General features: G+C 36.0%; 1 protein-coding gene across 2 annotated transcripts; it reads right to left on the minus strand.

Annotated features, from left to right (window-relative positions):
* Positions 1–8758: 8758 nt before the first annotated feature.
* LOC131336468 (uncharacterized) lies at positions 8759–12131 on the minus strand. 2 transcript variants are annotated; one of them, XM_058372325.1, is made up of 3 exons: positions 11875–12131; positions 9221–9411; positions 8759–9063 (listed from the first exon to the last, which is right to left on the minus strand). In XM_058372325.1, exons 2-3 carry the CDS (start codon positions 9392–9394, stop codon positions 8827–8829), a joined length of 411 nt encoding a protein of 136 aa, XP_058228308.1. In that variant the 5' UTR covers positions 9395–9411; positions 11875–12131; the 3' UTR covers positions 8759–8826. The 2 variants fall into 2 exon arrangements, with proteins under 2 accessions (XP_058228308.1, XP_058228309.1); XM_058372326.1 differs by having other exon boundaries at positions 9221–9436.
* Between the last annotated feature and the right edge of the window lie 7903 nt (positions 12132–20034).

Below are 20034 nucleotides of genomic sequence, written 5' to 3' on the forward strand. Positions count from 1 at the left end.
TATTCACAAACCCATTTGTGTGCAAAGTCATTTAAAGTAGATAGAAGTTTTGTGACTTAGCAATGTAGGACTAGAGAAAACACAATATTTTACAAATACAAACCAAAGTTCCAACAAAAATCGTCTGAAATTTCCATGTTTCTACCAGTAGAACTTCACTTCTGCCGGTATAACCTTTCCTCCTACCAGTAGAACTTCCTTCCTACTGGTAGAACTTCCTTCCTACCAGTAGAATCATATGTGTCCTGATTGTGTCCCTTCTGATTGCAGTTTCTACCTATAGAACTTTATTCCTACCGGTAGAACACTTGAAACTTCTCCGTGTCCAAAATTATGGTTCGTCTAGATTGGGTTTGTACCAATAGAACTTCTCCCCTACTGGTAGAACTTCTAATATTTCTGAAAAAAACTTCCTATTTCATGTTTCAAAGCCATGGTCCATCTTATCGGGTTAGTATGTGCATGTTTACGAGTTTAACGGTAATATCACATGCTTTATGCCTAGTACCTTGTTTGTTGGATGTGCTATGTGTCTTACGCTACGACAATGAGGGTTGTGAAATAGAATACATAATTGAGAATGATACTAAGAAAGCCACGGATCCACCATAAAGGTGAGATGCCGAAAACGGGGCGCACAGGGTCCTTAACACCCGGAAGTGCACAGAAAACCACGGATCCACTATAAGGTGTGATGCCGAAATAAAAATGGGGCGCACGGGGTTCCTAATACCCGGAAAATGAAATCAAAGACTTAAGTTGTTGAGCTATGCGTTTATGATCTGTGTTGACTCCAAGACTTAAGTCACTTAAGTCCCTATTCATTTGAGAAATTCTATAGTAGTCTATGTTCTTTCCGCTGCATTGATCATCTCATGGGCATGTAAATTGAGCATAGATTTCTCTACTGGACTAGTGTAGCTCACCCTATTAAAATTTTCAGGTACACCTCAAGGGCATTGACATGGAATGCTTGATGTGCATGTTGACTCCACACTTTTGAAAGCTAACTCGAGGAATTACTCTGGCATCTTTTGTACATTGTCTTTTGAAAAGATGTAATTGTAATTTCAATTAGTATCCTTTTGACTTTGGAAATCTTGTAAACTCTAAACACTTCTTCTTCTAACTAATCTCTGGGAATTTCGACCAAAGTGCTATTATTGTAAACTTTAAATAGTGATCATACTCTCTTGAATGATTATGGGGAAACCTTTGGGTATTAATATGTACGTTGCGATGAGTTTTCATTAAAATAATAATAATAATAATAATAATATTATTATTATTATTATTATTATTATTATTATTATTATCATCATCATCATGTTGAAAATCGTAGACATAACAGTAACAAAGTATGGGGTCGGGCTTAGGCAACCCAAACATCGGGGCTGCCCCTGCCCACAAAGGCCCAAAACTAGACCAAGTTGGACAACTGACATACAGGATCTCTTCTGTTTCTGCAATGAAAACCGAGGTTTCGACGCGCGAATCTCAACAGTTAAAATTCATTGGGTTATTCTTAGGGAATATTCGTTCAGTAGGAAAGGGGGGCAAGAAACTCAACTCATGATATAGTTTTTGGGAAACTCTAAGCTTGTTCAAGATTGGTTTATTACTATAGGATTCCAGGAGGATGGTTTTGTTTGGATTTGTTTTTTATTTCAACTTATTAAGAAGACATCGTCATTACAAATTTTCCTATCAAGTTTTATCTCTACTTTCCATACTTACCCTCTATGGAGACATCATCATTACACTTTTACTCACTATATTTTTAAAATGAGATATACTTTTAGGGACAAAATGAAAAATATACAAATTTTTACCCACTAACTTTACAAAATAAACATGGACAACCAAAAATAGAATACTGAACTCTAAAAAATGGACGGAGGGAGTATGTGAAAATAGCAGAAACCGTTTTTTTCCATGTAAAAAGCAATATACTTCGACAACTCGGAGATTATTACCTTTATCTCACCCGGATAGATTATTACCTTTATCTAACATGTTACGAAAATGAAAAAAGTAGTCATAGAAAACAAGAAAAAGATCAAACGTTTCTTCAAGAACTTTGAGGGATCAAAGTGCAAATATTCATTTATTAAAAAGTGAAATTGTAAAGACTTTATCTAACTTTGATTTTGATGGACCAAAGTGCAATATGCATTTATTACACTACATAAACCATCTACAGCTTCCTCGCCTTTATATGCAAGAAACACCATAAGGGACAATTCTTGGACGTCCAAATTGTAACCTAATTGAGCTTTTCTAGCTAAATGTTTGAATAGGAAGGGTATTCAATAAAACTTCTTCAGGATTTGCAGCTGATGTGTTTTTCCAACAAGAAAAGCTTGAATTAAGCTCAAAAGGCCTAAATTTTTGCAAGATTCATTCAGTTGCCTTTCTGAGCTAGCTTTTGTTGAAACAATTGAACTCAAATGGGTCGAGAGCACTTAAAACTTGAATGAGACAAAAGATTAAATCAAATCACTATTCGTAGATCTTAAAATAACTTGTAGCTTGTGCCATGAATGCTTCTAAAAGATATACAACATAATACAAACTGGTCAATATAAATGAGGAAAGCCAATGAAAATTGGATTAGTGGAGTATTATTTAAAAGGGTCTTACATGTATCAGATGAAGATATATTAAAAATAACACTTGCAGAAAACAGTTCATACGACAAATGTTTCCAAAACAGATCTACTGTGCTATGCAGATGATGCAAACAATGTATCATGGATGTAAGAAATGTTGAGAGAAGACATAAAAGATCTAAGTCACAAGTCATTTTTTTCTTTTCATTTTTTATTGGTACAAGCTAAATATTCAGTAGGCAAGAATCTCACTCAAAACTTAACAATAAGTTGGATAATTAGGACTACTTTTTGGCTATTTCTTCAATAGTTTAGTGGCATTTTCTAAAAGTCTGCATCTATTAGTGTTTTGTTTTCTTCTTCAGTAGTTTTGAGGGCTCATGTTTTGTTCATACCTAATCTGTAACTTATGGGTACTTGGAGGTCCTCCGCCCCCGGAGGCTATCAGAGGACCATCCATACCTCCTCGGCTCCCTTACACCACTGCTCAGCGAATGGGACCAAAAGCTCCGCACTTATGGCGACTCTGCACAACACCCTAGGCCGGGAGCAGGGCCTAGGTACCTTGCTCGGGACCTAAGGAGGAATGTGGTTTGGAGGCTAGAGTAAAGGGATCGTCAAGGCTCTCCTCCAAGAGGTGAGCTCCAGCTTGACTGGTCATAGAGATAGAGGGGCTCACCAACGTCACCAGACATCTGAAGATCTCTACGGTATCTGGCTAACAACCTGACACATAGGAGCCTGTATCATACCCACCACCTGGCCATGATACAGGCCTCCATATATCACCCGTCTCTAAGAGTTGCATGATACAGAACTGATCATAACAATCAAAGAGAAAACCGTACCCTGCTGCGTATTAATGAGGAGAGACACGCTTCCTTCTCCTCCAAAGATCTTGGGCTCCTATATAAAGAGGAGTTCACTCTCATTGAAGACAAGCATTCAATACACACCTAACACCATACTCCTCTCTCTCTCTCTAAGGCTGCCCTGAGCTCTCTCCTCCTCCACGTCTGGCAGTCCTGAGTCATCATAGTAACCACCACATTCCCAGAGGGCAACCTCGGGTACTCTTCCCACTTCTCATACCCACATAATCTTAGCTAACTTATTTATATGACTTGGCACGAAATGACATTCAGTTTCTAGGGCTTCCATTTTTCAATATTGGGTCACTAAGTAGTAGATGGACATCAACATAGTGGTAAGTAAAAGAAACTGCCAAAGTTTGACATATGATGCATCCTTCTTCCGTGAATGCCAAATAATTAGATGATATTGTCATGCCTACCATCTCGCCTGTTTCTCTTCTTTCCTAACCTTCAAGTTTTGGATTCTCTAAAACCAAAAAATTTGTGTGAAACTAAAACCAGAGCCACAGTCTACATCGAGAAATCTAACCGACCAAATATAATCTCATTTGGAAAACACAAGCCAAATCCGAAGTTGCCACTCCCACCAACCAAATTTCAACATGAGATCTGCTCTACACTGCAAAGTGAGACCATTCTCCAACAGATGGAGATATTGATACTTTGGTCACTGACAAGAATGCTAAACAACAGAAGGTGACTAAGGAAACTGAACAAAGAAAGAAAGGAAAAAATAGTCCATGAAAGGATACATTAAGTTCATGTTCAATATTTCATACCAATGCCAAGCAAAAGAACCTGTTTAAAATTTGCAGGTATCTTACCCATGCCTCTTGTTCTATGACAAGCTTCTTTCTTCCTAGAGACAATCATGTAAAGCTTTACAAACACTAGAAAATGGTTTTCCTACTACGTGAATTTGCGGCTATTATAGTTTTACTTTTCAGCAATGAGAATCGCGTAACAAGTAAAACACTACACAATAACATACTTAAGTATCCCAAGGTTTTGTTCCTCTTTCATATACTCCGTCTGATGCGGTCCAGAAAAGGTGGCCATGGGCATTCCAGTAATATAACCATCATTTGGTCTTGGAGGGTACCGATTGACCATGGGTCCACTTGGGATATTGTCTAGACATGGGCTAGATTCTGAGAAGTGTCTTTTGGTTTCTAGTCAAAGTCTTTCGAGTCAATTAGTTGATCAAAGAGTCATTTGGGTTTTGCATATCATTAATGCAATCAATTAGTTGGATCAAAGAGTCATTTGGTTTTGTCCATGTCATTAAGGCAAAAAAGAGTCTATATTCAATGTGTCTTTGAGAGTCTAAAGTTGGTTAAAGATTATATATTTTGAGAAGTTCTAGAGTCAAGTTAAATTGGTACAAGTAAGATTATAAGCCTTATGGCACATCATGATGACTGATAATAAAAATAAAAAATTGGTCTTAGGTCCATTATGTGAATTTCATAAACCCAAAGCCCACCTATTAGTTTTGCAAGGTGTCAAGTCCAATTTAAAAAGTTCATAGTAGGCCTTGTCCACTCCATAGGATAGGGTACCCTAGGGTTGAGGCACTTTCATAGAATTTTAGGGTACACTTTCCTATTGTAGGGTAGGGTACCCTATGGTTTAAGTACTTTCATAGGGTTTTAAGGTGCACTTTCCTATTATAGGGTTTTAGTGGTTTAAGCACTTTCATAGGGTTTAGGGTTTTAGACACTTTCATAGGGTAACCTAGGGTTTAGGTTACGCATGTGGACTTGTGGGCTTACAAAACTAATAGTGGACTTGTGAGCTTATGAAATCTCTATAATGGATCTATCACCAAATCTCTCTAATAAAAATTGAGTAGCTTTCAAGCTCTAAGATTGTATGATGCAATCTTTTCTTTGGTGTGATGCTAAAGAGTCCCTAGGTGTGATGCCTTGGGTTTTCTAGGTGTGATGCCTAGGTCTATCCTTATCCAACCCTTCCTCCTCAAAGTGGGAATCTTCTATTTGAACCAACTAGAGGAGTTGAATATTAGCAGTCTTCTATTGTAAAGAAAGAGGCTAGGTTCTCCTCTATTTGAACCAACTAGAGGTCTTCCTCCTCAAAGTGGGACTCTTCTCTTCTTTCATTCTATTTTTTATTGGTATGACAACTACATTCATATGAAGGGCTATTAGAGCCACCAATTCTCCAAAATGGGTTTCCCACAAGATTTTTGCTTGCACTACGCAAATATTTACAAGAAATGAAGGCAGTTATTTTGAGATTATCGAGATTCGAGAACCCCAATTGGGTTTGACAAATCTCTGGATCATTTTATCGTGCCGATCAGAAGAGCTTAGTATTGTATCAGATGGGATGCTTCTCAAGGACAAGGCAAAATCAACTCCTAACACAGTTGAATTTGCTTCAGATGAAGAAAAGAAAAATCTTGCTGGCAATCATTTATTAACTCAACGAATTTCCATGGTCCGAATGTTGGTACGAAACAGCAAGAGAGACACGTCCTCGTTGCTTTAAAAGTTACGCATAACATCACTCTTTGTTCAAATGTGATTCCTTCGAAAGAAGACCATTCTGCAATTGTGGATTTTTTATCTACAATAACACAGGATTTTGGTGGATAATCTTTATGTAATTTTAACCTTGAGGGCAAGGTTGATTTTAAGGGGTTGGGACAGTACACATTTTGTTACAAGATATTTAGATATAATTCATTGGATAATAATTAAGTAGAGGTAAGAATTGCGGCCAGTGGGTTAGATAGTAGAATGAGTTAGTTTTCCTATTTTGTAGGGTAATCAGTAATGGATTAGGCGAAAGCATAGTTGTCAAAGGCTCGCCAAGACGCGAGCTGCAGGCCTTGTGCCTTGTAGAAGCCAAGGCAAGGCGAGTGGAAAGAGGCACAGGCAGGCAAGAGGCGATAAAAAGGCACGCTTTTTCACCTTTTCATCACAACCGTAGGATCAAGCTAGGTTTTATTTGTTACCTTCACTCTCTCATCACCGATATACCCAATCGGATTCTCATTAGTTGACTCCAGCAGTCCCCCCCTCTTCTCTTTGATCGATCTTTCTCCTCTCTCTCCAATTGATCTCTCTTTTCTTCTCTTCTCTTGATTACTCAGGTGTGTGTGTATCAGTCAACTTCTTGTAAGGGATCCCTTACTTGGCTTAAGTGCAGACCTCATAGATTCCGATCGAATTTTGATAATCCGAACCATTCAATGTGACCAAAACGTGATTTTAAGGGTGTTCACGAGAAATCATCAAAAAAATATGACCGGGAAGTGCTTCATCCGAGCTGTTTTCATTGAACGATTCAATAAAAAAACTGCTCAGATCAAGCACTTCCCGATCATATTTTTTGTTGATTTCTTGCGGGGACCCTTAAAATCACGTTCTGAACACATTTAACGGTTCGGATCATCGAAATTTGATCGGGAAAGGGAGGTCTGCACTTAAGATCTCACTTAAGGTCCTTACAAGAAGTGTTCTATATCTGCCCTTCCAATAAGGGGATCCTTTAACTTGCTAAGTTAAGGACCTCCCCTTTCCCGATCAAATTTTAATGATTTGAACCGTTCAATGTGATCAGAACGCGATTTTAAGAGTCCCCGCTAGAAATCAGCAAAAAATATGTCCAGAAAGTGCTTCATCCGAGCAGTTTTTTCTTGAACCGTTCAATAAAAACTGCTCGGATGAAGCACTTTCCGAACATATCTTTTGCTGATTTCTCGCGAGAGCTCTTAAAATCACGTTCTGATCACATTGAATGGTTCGGATCATCAAAATTTGATCGGAAAAGGGGAGGTCCTTAACTTAACAAGTTAAGAGATCCCTTAATGGAAGCTCACTATATGTATGTATGTATATGTATGTATATATATATATATATATATATATATATATATAGAGAGAGAGAGAGAGAGAGAGAGAGAGTCAAGATCCAGTCAGGGATCCCTGATTTTGTTACGGTCCGCACCTCATTGTTCCCGATTGAATTTCGATGATTTGAGCCGCTCAATGTGATTAGAACATGATTTTAAGGGTACCCGCGATAAATCGGCAAAAAAATGACCAGGAAGGGCTTCATCCGAACAGTTTTTTATTGAACTGATTTTTTACACAAGTTAAACGGCTCCGAACTATGAGGTCCACACCGTAGGAAAGTAAGGGATCCCTTACTAGAAGAGGACTAGTATATACACACTCTGTTTCCATTACTAATTTACCATATACCCGTTACTGTATATCTCCACCGGATTACTAATTTACTCCTATTAATCTGTTGCTGCTCCTTCTTCTTCTTTTTTGATAAGAGATAATATAAATAAGGTATTAAGGGAATGCTGCTCCTATTCCTATATATCTGTTATAACTCCTATTTAGATCTGTTATCTAATTTACTCCTATTTATGTCTATCACTGAACTATTTTGTGGAAATTAAAACCATTTAGTGCTTATTAATTGAAATATTGGTGTTGCTATGTTTCCTATTTTTCTCCACATAGGTGCGCCTCTCGCCTAGGCCCCAGGGGTTTGCACCTCACGCCCTTGACAACTATGGGCTAAAGTGATCTTTTCATGTTTAAAGATAGTCTCAGTCTGAATTTCAAAAAAAAAAAAAAGATAGTCTCAGTCTGGATGGCAGAAATGGGAATGTGATGGCGTTTGCCCATGATTCCTGCGTATGGAACAAATCTATCGAGGAATCACTTTCTCAAACTAAATTGGAATCTAAGCTCTCCCATCCCCATAGTAATCCAAGGTTCCATGCTCACTCCATAAAAAAGGAAATGTTGACCCTAAGAAGTTCTTCAAATAAGTATTTTCCTGGATAAGATTATTGAACTAACCCAAACTTTGGAATAAAATTACCTTGGTATCCTCATAATCAATTTCCCTTTCCTATCCAAGATTAAGGGCATCAAAACACAAACCATAAGCTTTGTGAATTAAAAGATGAGTTGAACATTCATAGTCTTCTATTGTGCAGAAAGAAGCCAAATTCCCCTTTATTTGAGCCAACCAGAGGTCTTCCCCCTCAAAGTGAGACTCTTCTCTCTTTTCATTATGTTTTTTAATAGAACTTGAGAAGTGTCTTGCTTTTCAATTTTTGCATTAACATGATTCAAATTTCATAACGACTACGTTCGTATCATTGCTTCACTTCCAAGCGCACCAATTCTTACTATGATGACGAGGTAACAACCTGGAGGGAAGCGTACATCAACCATACATGTACACATCCTTAATTTTAGTTTTATGCATGAATTTGGACTAAAAAACTTATTCGAACATAAAAATATAAACAATTCAACAAAACACAACACTCAGGTGGTTTACAACAGAGAGAGGGTGGAAAAAACCTTAATTGTACTCAAAAAGCAATAGAGTGAAATGTATTGAACATAAATGTAGAGTAGGGCACTCACACCAGCATAAGCTGCATCCAAGTAGGAGACATTAATCTCGACAGAAACACCAGTAACCGGAGCACCCACTGTATATATAACAGCCGAGCCCACTAAGTCAACGAGGGTCGCCGTGGCACCACCGTGCAAGAAATCTCCAGTGTTCTACAGAGTTTGACCCCGCACACAAAGACAGGAAAGAATCAACAACACCCAGTTTTTGACATGTTTTGATAATTTTTAATCAACAATTGTTTTGATATTGGAAATAAAGAAATCAGTAGAAGGAGAGAGAGATGGACAGACTCATGGTTTTATATACCAGTAAACGTGGAGGTACTTTCATGGAGCAGATGATGCGGCCAGGTTCCAGGAGATCAACACGGAGGCCTTGCATCACGAAGGGCTCGAAGAATTTGAACGGCATTCCATCGATATTCATCGCATTTTCGTTGCAATCTTTCTCCAAGTATCTCTTCACTGAATCCAAATCCATCTCTTGATGCACCTTCTCTGTTCATCGAAAAGAGTAAGGGAGCTGAACTTTTTGTCAAAATACTACAAAAAATTGGAATAAATTATAGCCATATACAATTTTAGGAATGTATTCTAAAAAAAGTGCTCAATGCACTTTGGAATTGCGTGATAATTTATTATGCACAGTTAAGATGTGGTTCTGGCTATGGGAGGATAGATTTCTGTTTTTTCATTTTTCCTCCACGGTGCGCACTATTTTCTAGTGCCAGGATTTTGAAAAATAAAATAAAAATAATTAGGGGAGTGGGGGAGACTCGAACACACACACTCTTGTTCACAAAGCCAACATTTTACCACTGCACCAAACGTTACTTACTTGCACATATTCGAGGTGTATATATATATATGTACAGTCCGGATCTCCTAAGGGATCCCGCACGGGCTTACCGTGCGGGACTCCCCTTTCCCGATCGAATTACGACGATCCGATCCGCTCAAAGTGATCAAAATGTGATTTTTAAGGGTACCCGCGAGAAATCAGCAAAAAAAATGATCGGGAAAGGCTTCATCCGAACAGTTTTTTATTGAACGGTTCAGTAAAAAACTGTTCAGATCAAGCCCTTCCCGATCATTTTTTTTGCCGATTTCTCCCGGGTACCCTTAAAATCACGTTCTGCACACTTTGAGCGGCTCAGATCGTCGCAATTCGATCAGGAAAAAGGAGTCCCACATGGTAAGCCTGTGCGGGATCCCTCATTGGATCCCTATATATATATATATATATATATATATATATATACGAAATCGGAAAAAAAAAAAAAAAAGGTTAAAAGGGTGTGGGGGCACATGACCCCACGTGCCCCAAGGTGGGTCCACCCCTGCGTATAAATACACACATGTATATGCACATGTATACACAGAAATATACACACACAAGTATATACAGTTACACACACACTGGCACAGCCGCACACACAAGATAGTGTTAATAATTCCTTTGCTATGTGTTTAGATTTTCATCTCTAGGTTCAAGGAATAATATACTAATCCTACTTTCGGTCTAGTAAATGTAATTGATTCAACATGTGAGGGTGGTAATTGATTCACTAAACCTTCTTGAAGAATTCTGTTTAACGAATTTCTCAGGCTATTCTTACTCTCTTTGGGCAATCTTATATAAGGTCGTTGAACTACAACTGTGATAGAGTAGGTATAGAAATTTCTATGCACTCACAACCACCTTATTGTAAAGTGTACAAATGAAAAAAATAAGGCCCCGTTCTGCTAAGGTTCTTATTTTTTAAATACTTATTTCCTGCTTTACGAGACAAGTCATTCTCTCAAAATACATCACCTTTAATTCAAAAAATAAGTTTTTAAATAAGTACTTATTTGTGTTAGTGGAACACACCCTAAATAATTTGAGTACACTTCAAAACTCATCATGCCAAGTTCTTAAAGAATGCCAGAAATGATGTCTAACAGTTTTGTAATGGCCAAGTTCATGAGAAAAAGGTTGGGTAGTTGTTTCCCTTGTTTTGTTCAATTTGCTTGGGACGAGCAAAACACATGTCCTAGGTAATTGAGAGCCTCGCTTTTACGCTAAAAAGTTTGGGTAGTTGGTTCCCTTGTTTCATTCAATTTGCTTGGATGAGCAAAAACATATGTCCTATGTAATTGAGAGCCTCGCATTTAAGAAATAATGTCCTAGGTAACTGGGAGCCTCGCATTTAAGTTAAAGCGAAAAATACAATTTGACCTCATTATAAGCACAGCTAAATCACTCAACTCACTCCACACTAAAGAATTTTCATTTATTGAACTTTTATCAAGCATGTGGTGGGGCATTAAAAATGCAAAAACACAGTTCAAATAATCATCAATTACAGACATACAGTCAAAATGATGATAAAAAGTGCAGTTTGAGAGAGAGATATTGAGAAATGTCAAGGGAACTATAGCTTTCAGTTTCGTCTAGAAGGAAACAGAGAAAAATAGCAGAAAGCAAATGTTGAATGTAAACCCCGAAAGTTATGTTCCACTCACAAAATCTATGCGAACCCCTACTCTAGTCATTGACCTTTTACCCCTCCCTTTCTCTTTCTCTCTCCTATGTCTTTGAATTTCACGGAAACTCTCTCTTGGTGCAAAATCTGGAGAGAGAGAGAGAGACAGAGAGAGAGATCAAGTCAAGGTAGGTGCCATAATAGGATCTGTTGAGAGGATATTCTCCTCCATCAATTTAGTACTCAATTCGGTGTGCATCGGCTCAAAATTCAACTTTACAATACATTGAAGCGCTGCCTAGTCGGGATAATCATTTCATGAAGATTGGCCCGCGGAGCTATTGAGGGATCGGAGGCCCACCTTTCTTTCTTTCTTTCTTTTTTTAGCTTTATTTTCTTTAGTCTCAGATAGCAGTAAAAAAATGCAGGAAGCGTAAAGGCTGAAAAATGTAGAGAGGAGACGAGAAGAGAGAGTCAGAGAGGAGGTGGTTACCGGTTCAGGCGACGGCGTCGAGGGAGGCAGAGCTTGCGTGTGACGGTGTAGGATGCTAGTAGAGGTGTTGGATATAGAGATGGGAGAGAGTTGGATCGATGTTGGATCGGGCCTGTGGAATGTTAAGTTGGGGGGACAGAGGATCGGAGAAGGGAAGAGAGAAGGAATACGAACTACCCTTGGTAAAAATAATTCGGGCGGTTGGATTGCGTTGAACAAATTACTTCGCCCCTGAACTTTCAGTCAAATGTTTCATAAGTACCTATACTCCACTTTATTTCATTTAAATGCAAGAAGTTCACAAAAATCTTTAAATTCTGGCACCGGCTATTAGATTTCGTCATTTTTCTAATGGAATGGATGACATGACACTATTTTCAATGGCGTCTCTATTCGCAGCCCTCTATTTACTCCCGTAGCCCACTAAATTTCGGTAAATGATTGTTGAAAATCATAAATAACATTTCGTTAAATTGCTGTTGAAAACAAGATTATATTTCGGTAACTACATGTCGAAAATATGTTCAACTTTCGGTAAACAACTGCCGAACATGCATTTTCGGTAAACATCTGTTGAAAAAAATATTATATTTCGGTAATTGGACGCTGAAAATATATCTCAATTTCGGTAACTAACTGTCGAGTATAATTGAAAATTTTTAACGGGCTATGGGAGTAAATAGAAGGCTGCGAATAGCAGCGCCCATTTTCAAATGCCCCCTCTCTCTCACGAATGACATGACACTATTTTCACATGCCCCCTCCCCCCTCCCTCTCTCTCACACACCCCACCCCTCATCTTGCCTCTCGTATCATCTCTCTCTCCTCCCTCAAAACCCACCCCACTCCAATCCCCTCTAAAAATTTTGATCTTAAACAAGTAATCTTTTGTTAGCGTTCATTTGTTCTTTTTAACCGTAAAACTTTATATATGATCATTGTAAATTTTGAGAATGTTATTTGTGTTATCGAAATATTAGTGTTGATCTATTTTCCTAGAAATAACTTTATATATGATCATTGTAAATTTTGAGAATGTTATTTGTGTTATCGAAATATTATCATCTATCAGTGTTGATCTATTTTCCTAGAAATAACTAACTTTTATTGTGAAAATAAAAGTCGATTTTGTCTTCTCAAACATTTTCTTTTTGGAAAATAATCTCTTACTCATTTCTATGAAATAATATTGCATCTTGCCAGGATATAATTTGCTCCATGTGTCATCAAAATAGAACTTGAATGTGAACAATTGAGTTTGCCGGTATGTAGTGTTCTCAAACTTTTTATTTTTGAGAAGCTTAACACTTGCTCCTTTTATTGAAATCCATTGCAACTTGTATGGACTTAAGTTGCTCATTGTTTTTTCAAAGCAGCACTTGAATGAGAACGACTGGGTTTGTCAGTGTGTAGTCTTCTCAAACTTCCACTATTGAAAAAAAAAACATATTATTGCTCTTTCATGAAACTAAGATGAACATTGTATCAATATACTTTGCTCCCTATTTCGCAAAACTAGCACCTTAACGAGAACGACTAGGCTTGTCAAGGTGTAGTCTTGTAAAACTTTTTATTTTTGAAAAGCAGTATTGTTGCTTCTATTAAAATGCATTGCAACTTGTATGGATCTAAATTGCTTCTTGTTTTTCCAAAATAGCACCGAATGAGAATGACTGGGTTTGCCAGTGAATGGCCTTCTCAAAAAAAGATAGCAAAAAAACAAACTCTTGCTCCTTGTTTTTTCTAATGTTGCTTTTATTAAGGTAAATTTTTAATCATATTTTTTAATATATAAACAGTCTAAAAAAATTAATGCTTTGTTTGGTTCCCATTTTTGAGAAACTCATTTTTCTCTCAGCACGTTTCTCAATAATTTTCTCTATCTCTCTTCACTTATTACATCAAAAATATTTTTCAAAGATGGGAACCGTAGTGCTCCAATTTTCAATTTGTTTGAATCGATGCTAAGATTTTATTTTTCTGATCATTTTATCCTAAGAGCAACTCCAATGGGCTTTGTTATTTGCAAGAAAGATTTGCCGAGAATTACGCAAGAAAAAAAACTCGTTCGGGTCCATTCAGGTCCCACAAAAATCTAGAAAAATATTATAAATTTTTTAATATTATTTTATGAGGCCTTGTAAAAAGTCAGCTCCAATGGACATCGATAAATATTACTTTTGGATTCGTAGGGCGGGGACCCAAAATAGACCCGAATGAGTTTTTTGTTGCGTGGTTCCCTGCAAATCTTCCTTGCGATTAGGATTTCCGATCTTGAATCAAACATCATCTATTTCTTCATTTTAGAGGATCAAATTAATATTGTTTAGTCAAAAAGTGAATAAAGTGGATTTTACTATCTATATAAGTTCCAATCACAATCATCTATATCTCTATATCCACACTCCATTTCAAATACTTTCTCACTTTTCCTTCCATCATTATTCAAACTCACTCAATAATACTTTTTGTATTTTATATTCAAAAAGTAGTTTTGGAGGATCCTCTGAAACTTTTTTCCATAATTTATATACGGAGGATGAAACTCAATCCTCCAAAATGGAGGAAAATATGGAGGGTGGGTAGGAGTGATGTTTTCCTCTAAAATAGAGGGATGGAGGAAAATTTGGAGTTATGGAGGATGGGTAGGAGATGCTCTAAAAGTCATAATTAATTTGTGACCCAAATGAAGCGCTGATATTTAATTATGAGAGCTCTAGATTTAAAAATTAATTATGACCATTCAGGATAAAATTATCAAAAAAATAAAATCTTTGCACCGATTCAAATGAATTAAAAATTGAAGCACTTAATTTTTTAATTATATTTCATTTAAATTTGCTTTAAACCTCTAGAAATTTTAAGTTTCTCAAGTTATTTTTTCTCTCAAAATCCAAAATTATTGATACTAATTCCAAAATACATGGTTATGACATTATGATTTAGTTCCAGTGCCTGCATATACATAAAAAATACATACATATTTAGATTTTGTACTATGTTTACAAACTTTTGTGTTGAATGCTAACGTTTAATTCAATATTATGCTAAATTCCATTTCAAGCTCAAGAAATATGTGCCCCCATGTGATGAAATTTTTAGGTCCGCCATTGTACATACGTACATATACATGTTAGTCAGTCCTGTAATCCATCTTTTTCCTTTCTCTGAGACGTTATCGTATACTCTCTCCGTCCCAAATTCTGTAGTCTTTTTCGATATTTGTGTCAATTTTTAATTGTTTATATCTTTTAATATAAATCTTAAAAAATATGCAATATAAATCTTGTTTAATAGTTTTCGATTAAATCTATAATACAAAGTTTTCAAAATTATAAAAAAATATTATAAACCGAAACAATTAAGTTTTTCAAAAACAACACGAATAATGAAAAAGACCAAACAAATGGGATGGGGGCGTACTATATTCAATCATTTTACACCTCTTGCAGTCCAAAAATCACATGCGCCTATATCCCTATAATCAAACAAACAATAGGATAAGCCGATAAGGCTAGCAGACCATGGCACCTTTTCCAACAAACATACTCCGATGAAGTTTGGGGCAATTGGAAAGTGCACTGGGAGAGTGGGACCATTTTTGTTTATACTCAATTCAAAATAAAACAATGGACCATTTATAGACTCTTCCGTAAGTAATGGACCCATTTTACGTGGGGCCATCTCATCCTTACCCAGTCTTCTTGTCTGTATATTGCTTGCCTACGATTTGCTTGTCCTCAATCCTCATCCAGTGATGGTTATACATACTATAACAAGGGATAACAGTAATGTCGCAAACCCATTTGTTATTTATGCGCAATTTTTATCTAAGAGCATCCTGAATGGTAATAATTAAAATTAAAATCAAAATGTGCCGCGTCAGCAATATTTGATTATTCATTTAGTTCATAATTAAACTTAACAACCTCTACTTTCACATTGTTTATTTTTACATCCTTAACCAAAAAAACCTCCCACAATACACAATGCATAATTGTCCAATCGCAAACGAGTTCCAATCATACACCCGACCACACCAAGTTATTTGTCTTGATAAGACTATTCCAATGTGGGGGTGTTTTTGAGTTATTGAGTTTTGATTATTAGCAAAAGTTGTTAAATTTGATTATGAAATAGGTGAAATTTGGTTATTTACTAAAAGACTTGTAACTTTGCTTGTTATAATATATAGTGTTTTTTTAGCATTGTTGTTAAATTTGTTTATCCACACACATTTACTTATTATAATGTGAATGCTTTAACCTTGTGTACAATACGACACACTTCATCCTTATTATGAACAAGGGATAACATTAATGTCACAAACCCATTTGTTTGTTTATTTGAAAAGATAAGTAGTAACTTCTTCTTTTTTGTCTTTATTTAATATTTTTTTTCAATTGTTTGTTTTGCGTCAAACTTTTGTGATTTATTGATCCGTTTCAATGAAATGAATCGAAAAAAGTAAAATTTTTTTTATCGAGACTCATAATTTTTTGAATAAAGACAAAAATACAATTTTTTTTGTCTCTTTTTTTTTTAAATTATGAGTTTCGATCAAAATTTTATATTTTTCTGATTCCTCTCGCCGAGACGAATCAATAAGTCAAAAAAAAATTGATGCAAAATTAACAAATGCAATTTTTTTGGAACCAGTCTGCTGGCACAGCAAATCTGTGCACAGATTTCTATGTGGGGCCCACTACGAGTCCCACACAAGTGATTCGAGCCGTTCATTATGTTTCAAACATTTTTTCAAGGGCCTTCGCAAAAAATAAGCTCAATCCGATACTTATAAGTGCTTGATTTAATCATCTAACTTTTCATTCAAGTTTTTAGAGAATGAAAAGTTAGACGATTAGATCAAGTACTTATAGGTATCGGATTGAGCTGATTTTTCGCGAGGGCCCTTGAAAAAATATTTTAAACATAATGAACGGCTCGGATCACTTGTGTGGGACCCTTAGTGGGCCCCACATAGAAATCTGTGCATAGATTTGCTGTGCCAATAGACTTTCTGATTTTTATTTTAGACAAAGACAAAAAATAAGTTACTATTTGACTTTTGAAGCCAAATCCACCCTTCATCCTTACGAATAGTTTCCATTTTGGTCTCTGATTTATACCAAATGTGGCGACTTTGCCCCTCCAATTTGATTTTGTTTTGGATACTCGAGGGTAGATAGGTGTATTTTGATGAATTTGATTGTCTTCTATGTACGTGTAACTTTTCATCCATGTATTAAGGCTGAGTTTTCCAAAAAAAAAAAAACTTCTTAGTTTTTTTGGAATTTTTCCAATAAAGTTTGGGTTCGGTCATAATTTTCTACCTTTTGATTCTTCTCGTTGAGACGAATCAATAATTTATAAAAAAAATGACACAAAACTAATAAACGCGATTTGTTTTGAATAAAAAAAAATCAAAAAGCCAATTGGCTTTTTTTGGGCATCAACCTAATGGTCAACATCACGTGGATCTGATTAGAATTGCAGCTGCCATGACATCCTACATACTCCGTAAATTACACCAAACCACCAGACCATTCATAATATTTTTTGTGAAATCCGCACATAAAATACAAAAAAATATCTATAAATTTTAAAATAATATTTTATGGGGGTCCTGTAAAAAATCAACTCCAACAAATATCGTAAGTATTATTTTTAGATTCATAAGAGCAAAATTGGGGCTCAACAAAATACGTTCCTTTCTTCCTCCGTCACCCCCACACATAAATACCCTCGGACAGTTGTTCGGCTAAATAAGCCGGCCACTTGGCTTATTTTTTTGTCATTATTTAATTTTTTTTCGCATTTGTTAGTTTTTCGTCAATTTTTTTTAGGGATTATTGCTTTGTCATGACGAGAGGAATCTAAAAAGTAAAAAATTACGATCAAAACTTAATTTTTTTGGATAAAGATAAAAATAAGCCAATAAGCCAATTTTTTCGTCTTTATTAAAAAAAAGGATTTCAATTGTAATTTTTTACTTTTTAGATTCCTCTTATCATGAAGAAGCAATAATCCCCAAAAAATTGACAAAAAACTAATAAATGAGAATTTTTTTTGAATAAAAACAAAAAAACAAGCCAAATGACTTATTTAGCTGAACAACTCCTAAGGAGATATCCGACCCTCTTTTTGATATGCTCCAGATGGAAAATTGCCGTGAAGATCAGATCCTCCATGGAGGGCAATCAGATATTTAAGGATTATATATTTTTGTTCCTTTATTCCAATTTTTTCCCTTCTTAGTTTTGCTTAAATTTTATGTCGGACCGATTTTTCACTATCTCTCCTAAAATTAATTGGTGGTAGCAACTAGGAAGGGCTTCAATTAAGGCTGTGTTCCAGAAAGGAATTAAGAACTTATTTTTTGTTGAATAAGAAGGGTTGTTCCGGAAAATAAAAAGGGTGGTAATTATTTTGGTAGAATTTATATAGGTACCAATGGGCGCTGGGCCTTCTCCGGCCACCGGACGGCCAATCCATCATATATACACCGAAAATGGGTGCTCGGATCAAGCACCCTACACACCTCGGATGCCATTGATTCTTGCGCAGGCCCCCTTGTTTTTTTTTTATAGAATTTTTGGACGGCTCGGATCGGCCGTCCGATGGCAGGAGACGGCCTAGCAAGGCCGTGGGTACGATTTCCCTCCGCCGGCGCTCATTTTATCATAGCAACAGTCTTATTTTTTCTATAAGGCAACTTCAAGCTCAAAAATCATATATTTACGCAAAAAATTTTCCTACTACTATGGATCTTGTTTGATAGATCTCATTGAGATCTTTAATACGGTGCAAAAAAAATTAAATTTTTTTTTCATTTATATTATTTTTGAGTTTGAAAATGTGAAATGAACTTTTTAAGAAGGATTTTGTGGAATGTCCCTCCCTATTTTTGAATTAGAAGTGGCAAAATAAGTACTTATTTTTTAAGAAGGTTTTCGGAACGGAGCCTAAGTCTTTTATAGCATTCGTCATTGCACCCACAAATCTATTTTTGGAGCGGTCGCAGAGAGTGGCATTGTGTAACCAAATCCATGAGGGCACTTCGGGTCCAACAGTCCTTCCCTCAAGATGACGCTCCCGCGACTCGAATCCTTGACTTCCTGGCACCAATTGGTGTTAGGAAGAGTTTCAATTAAGTCTTTTACGACATTTGACATCACATCCGCAAGTCTATTTTTAGAGCGGTCGCAGAGAGTGACATTGTGTAACCAAATCCATGGGGGCACTCCGGGCCCAACATTTTACTTTTGTAGGTTATTTATTCTGTCTCAACAAGTGGGATTACAAAAAGAGAGAATGAATTCTTTACACCGCCGGTGTAAACATTTATTTCTTTCAAATTAATTGTATTGTAACATGTGTCAAAACAGTAGTCCCAATTAATAAAATATGGCAATGTGGCGCAATGCAATTGATTTGAAGGAAACAAATGTTTATACCGACGGTGTAAAGAATTTATTCTCTTACAAAAAACGTTTTTTTGCTAAAAACAAGAAAGAGTGTTGATATAAAAAAAGAAGGGTATGAAAATCAATTCCCCAAGATTTATACATACGCTGGGCGCAAAGTTATGTTGGAGCTCGGGGGATGGGGCCCCTCAGCCCTGGTTCTCCGAGCGTCTCGAATTTTTAAAATTTTATTTTGTATATATACATACTTTTGAATATTATTGATATTTATTCGTGTATAGCTACTTATAATTTTAATAATTTTGGTCTAATTTGATTAAAAAAAATGATTATTTTACATTCCCATCTCTCAATTTATTTCATAAATAAAAAATAAACACGTAATAGTTGAAGTAACCTAAAGAAAAAAAATGATTGGTATACTTTAACTGTCTTAGGCTAGAATTATTTCAATGTACAAATATAATAAATTGGAGAGCAAAAATTTTATGATATAATAAATATATGTTATAAGAGTAGTAAAAAAAGGAAAAAGGTATTTACACTCTAAAAATTGATGCAGACACTCCAAAATTAATGTAATTTCAAAGCCATTTTCTTTTGTTTTTAGAGTGACTGCATTAATTTTTGGAGTTCCAATATCATTTTTTCTAAAAAAAAAATACTACTATAGGGCTCCGTTCCAGAAACCTTCTTAAAAAATAAGCAGATTATTTTACATTTTCAAACTCAA

Source organism: Rhododendron vialii, chromosome 8a, assembly GCF_030253575.1.
Source record: "Rhododendron vialii isolate Sample 1 chromosome 8a, ASM3025357v1".
Taxonomy (NCBI): Eukaryota; Viridiplantae; Streptophyta; class Magnoliopsida; order Ericales; family Ericaceae; genus Rhododendron; species Rhododendron vialii.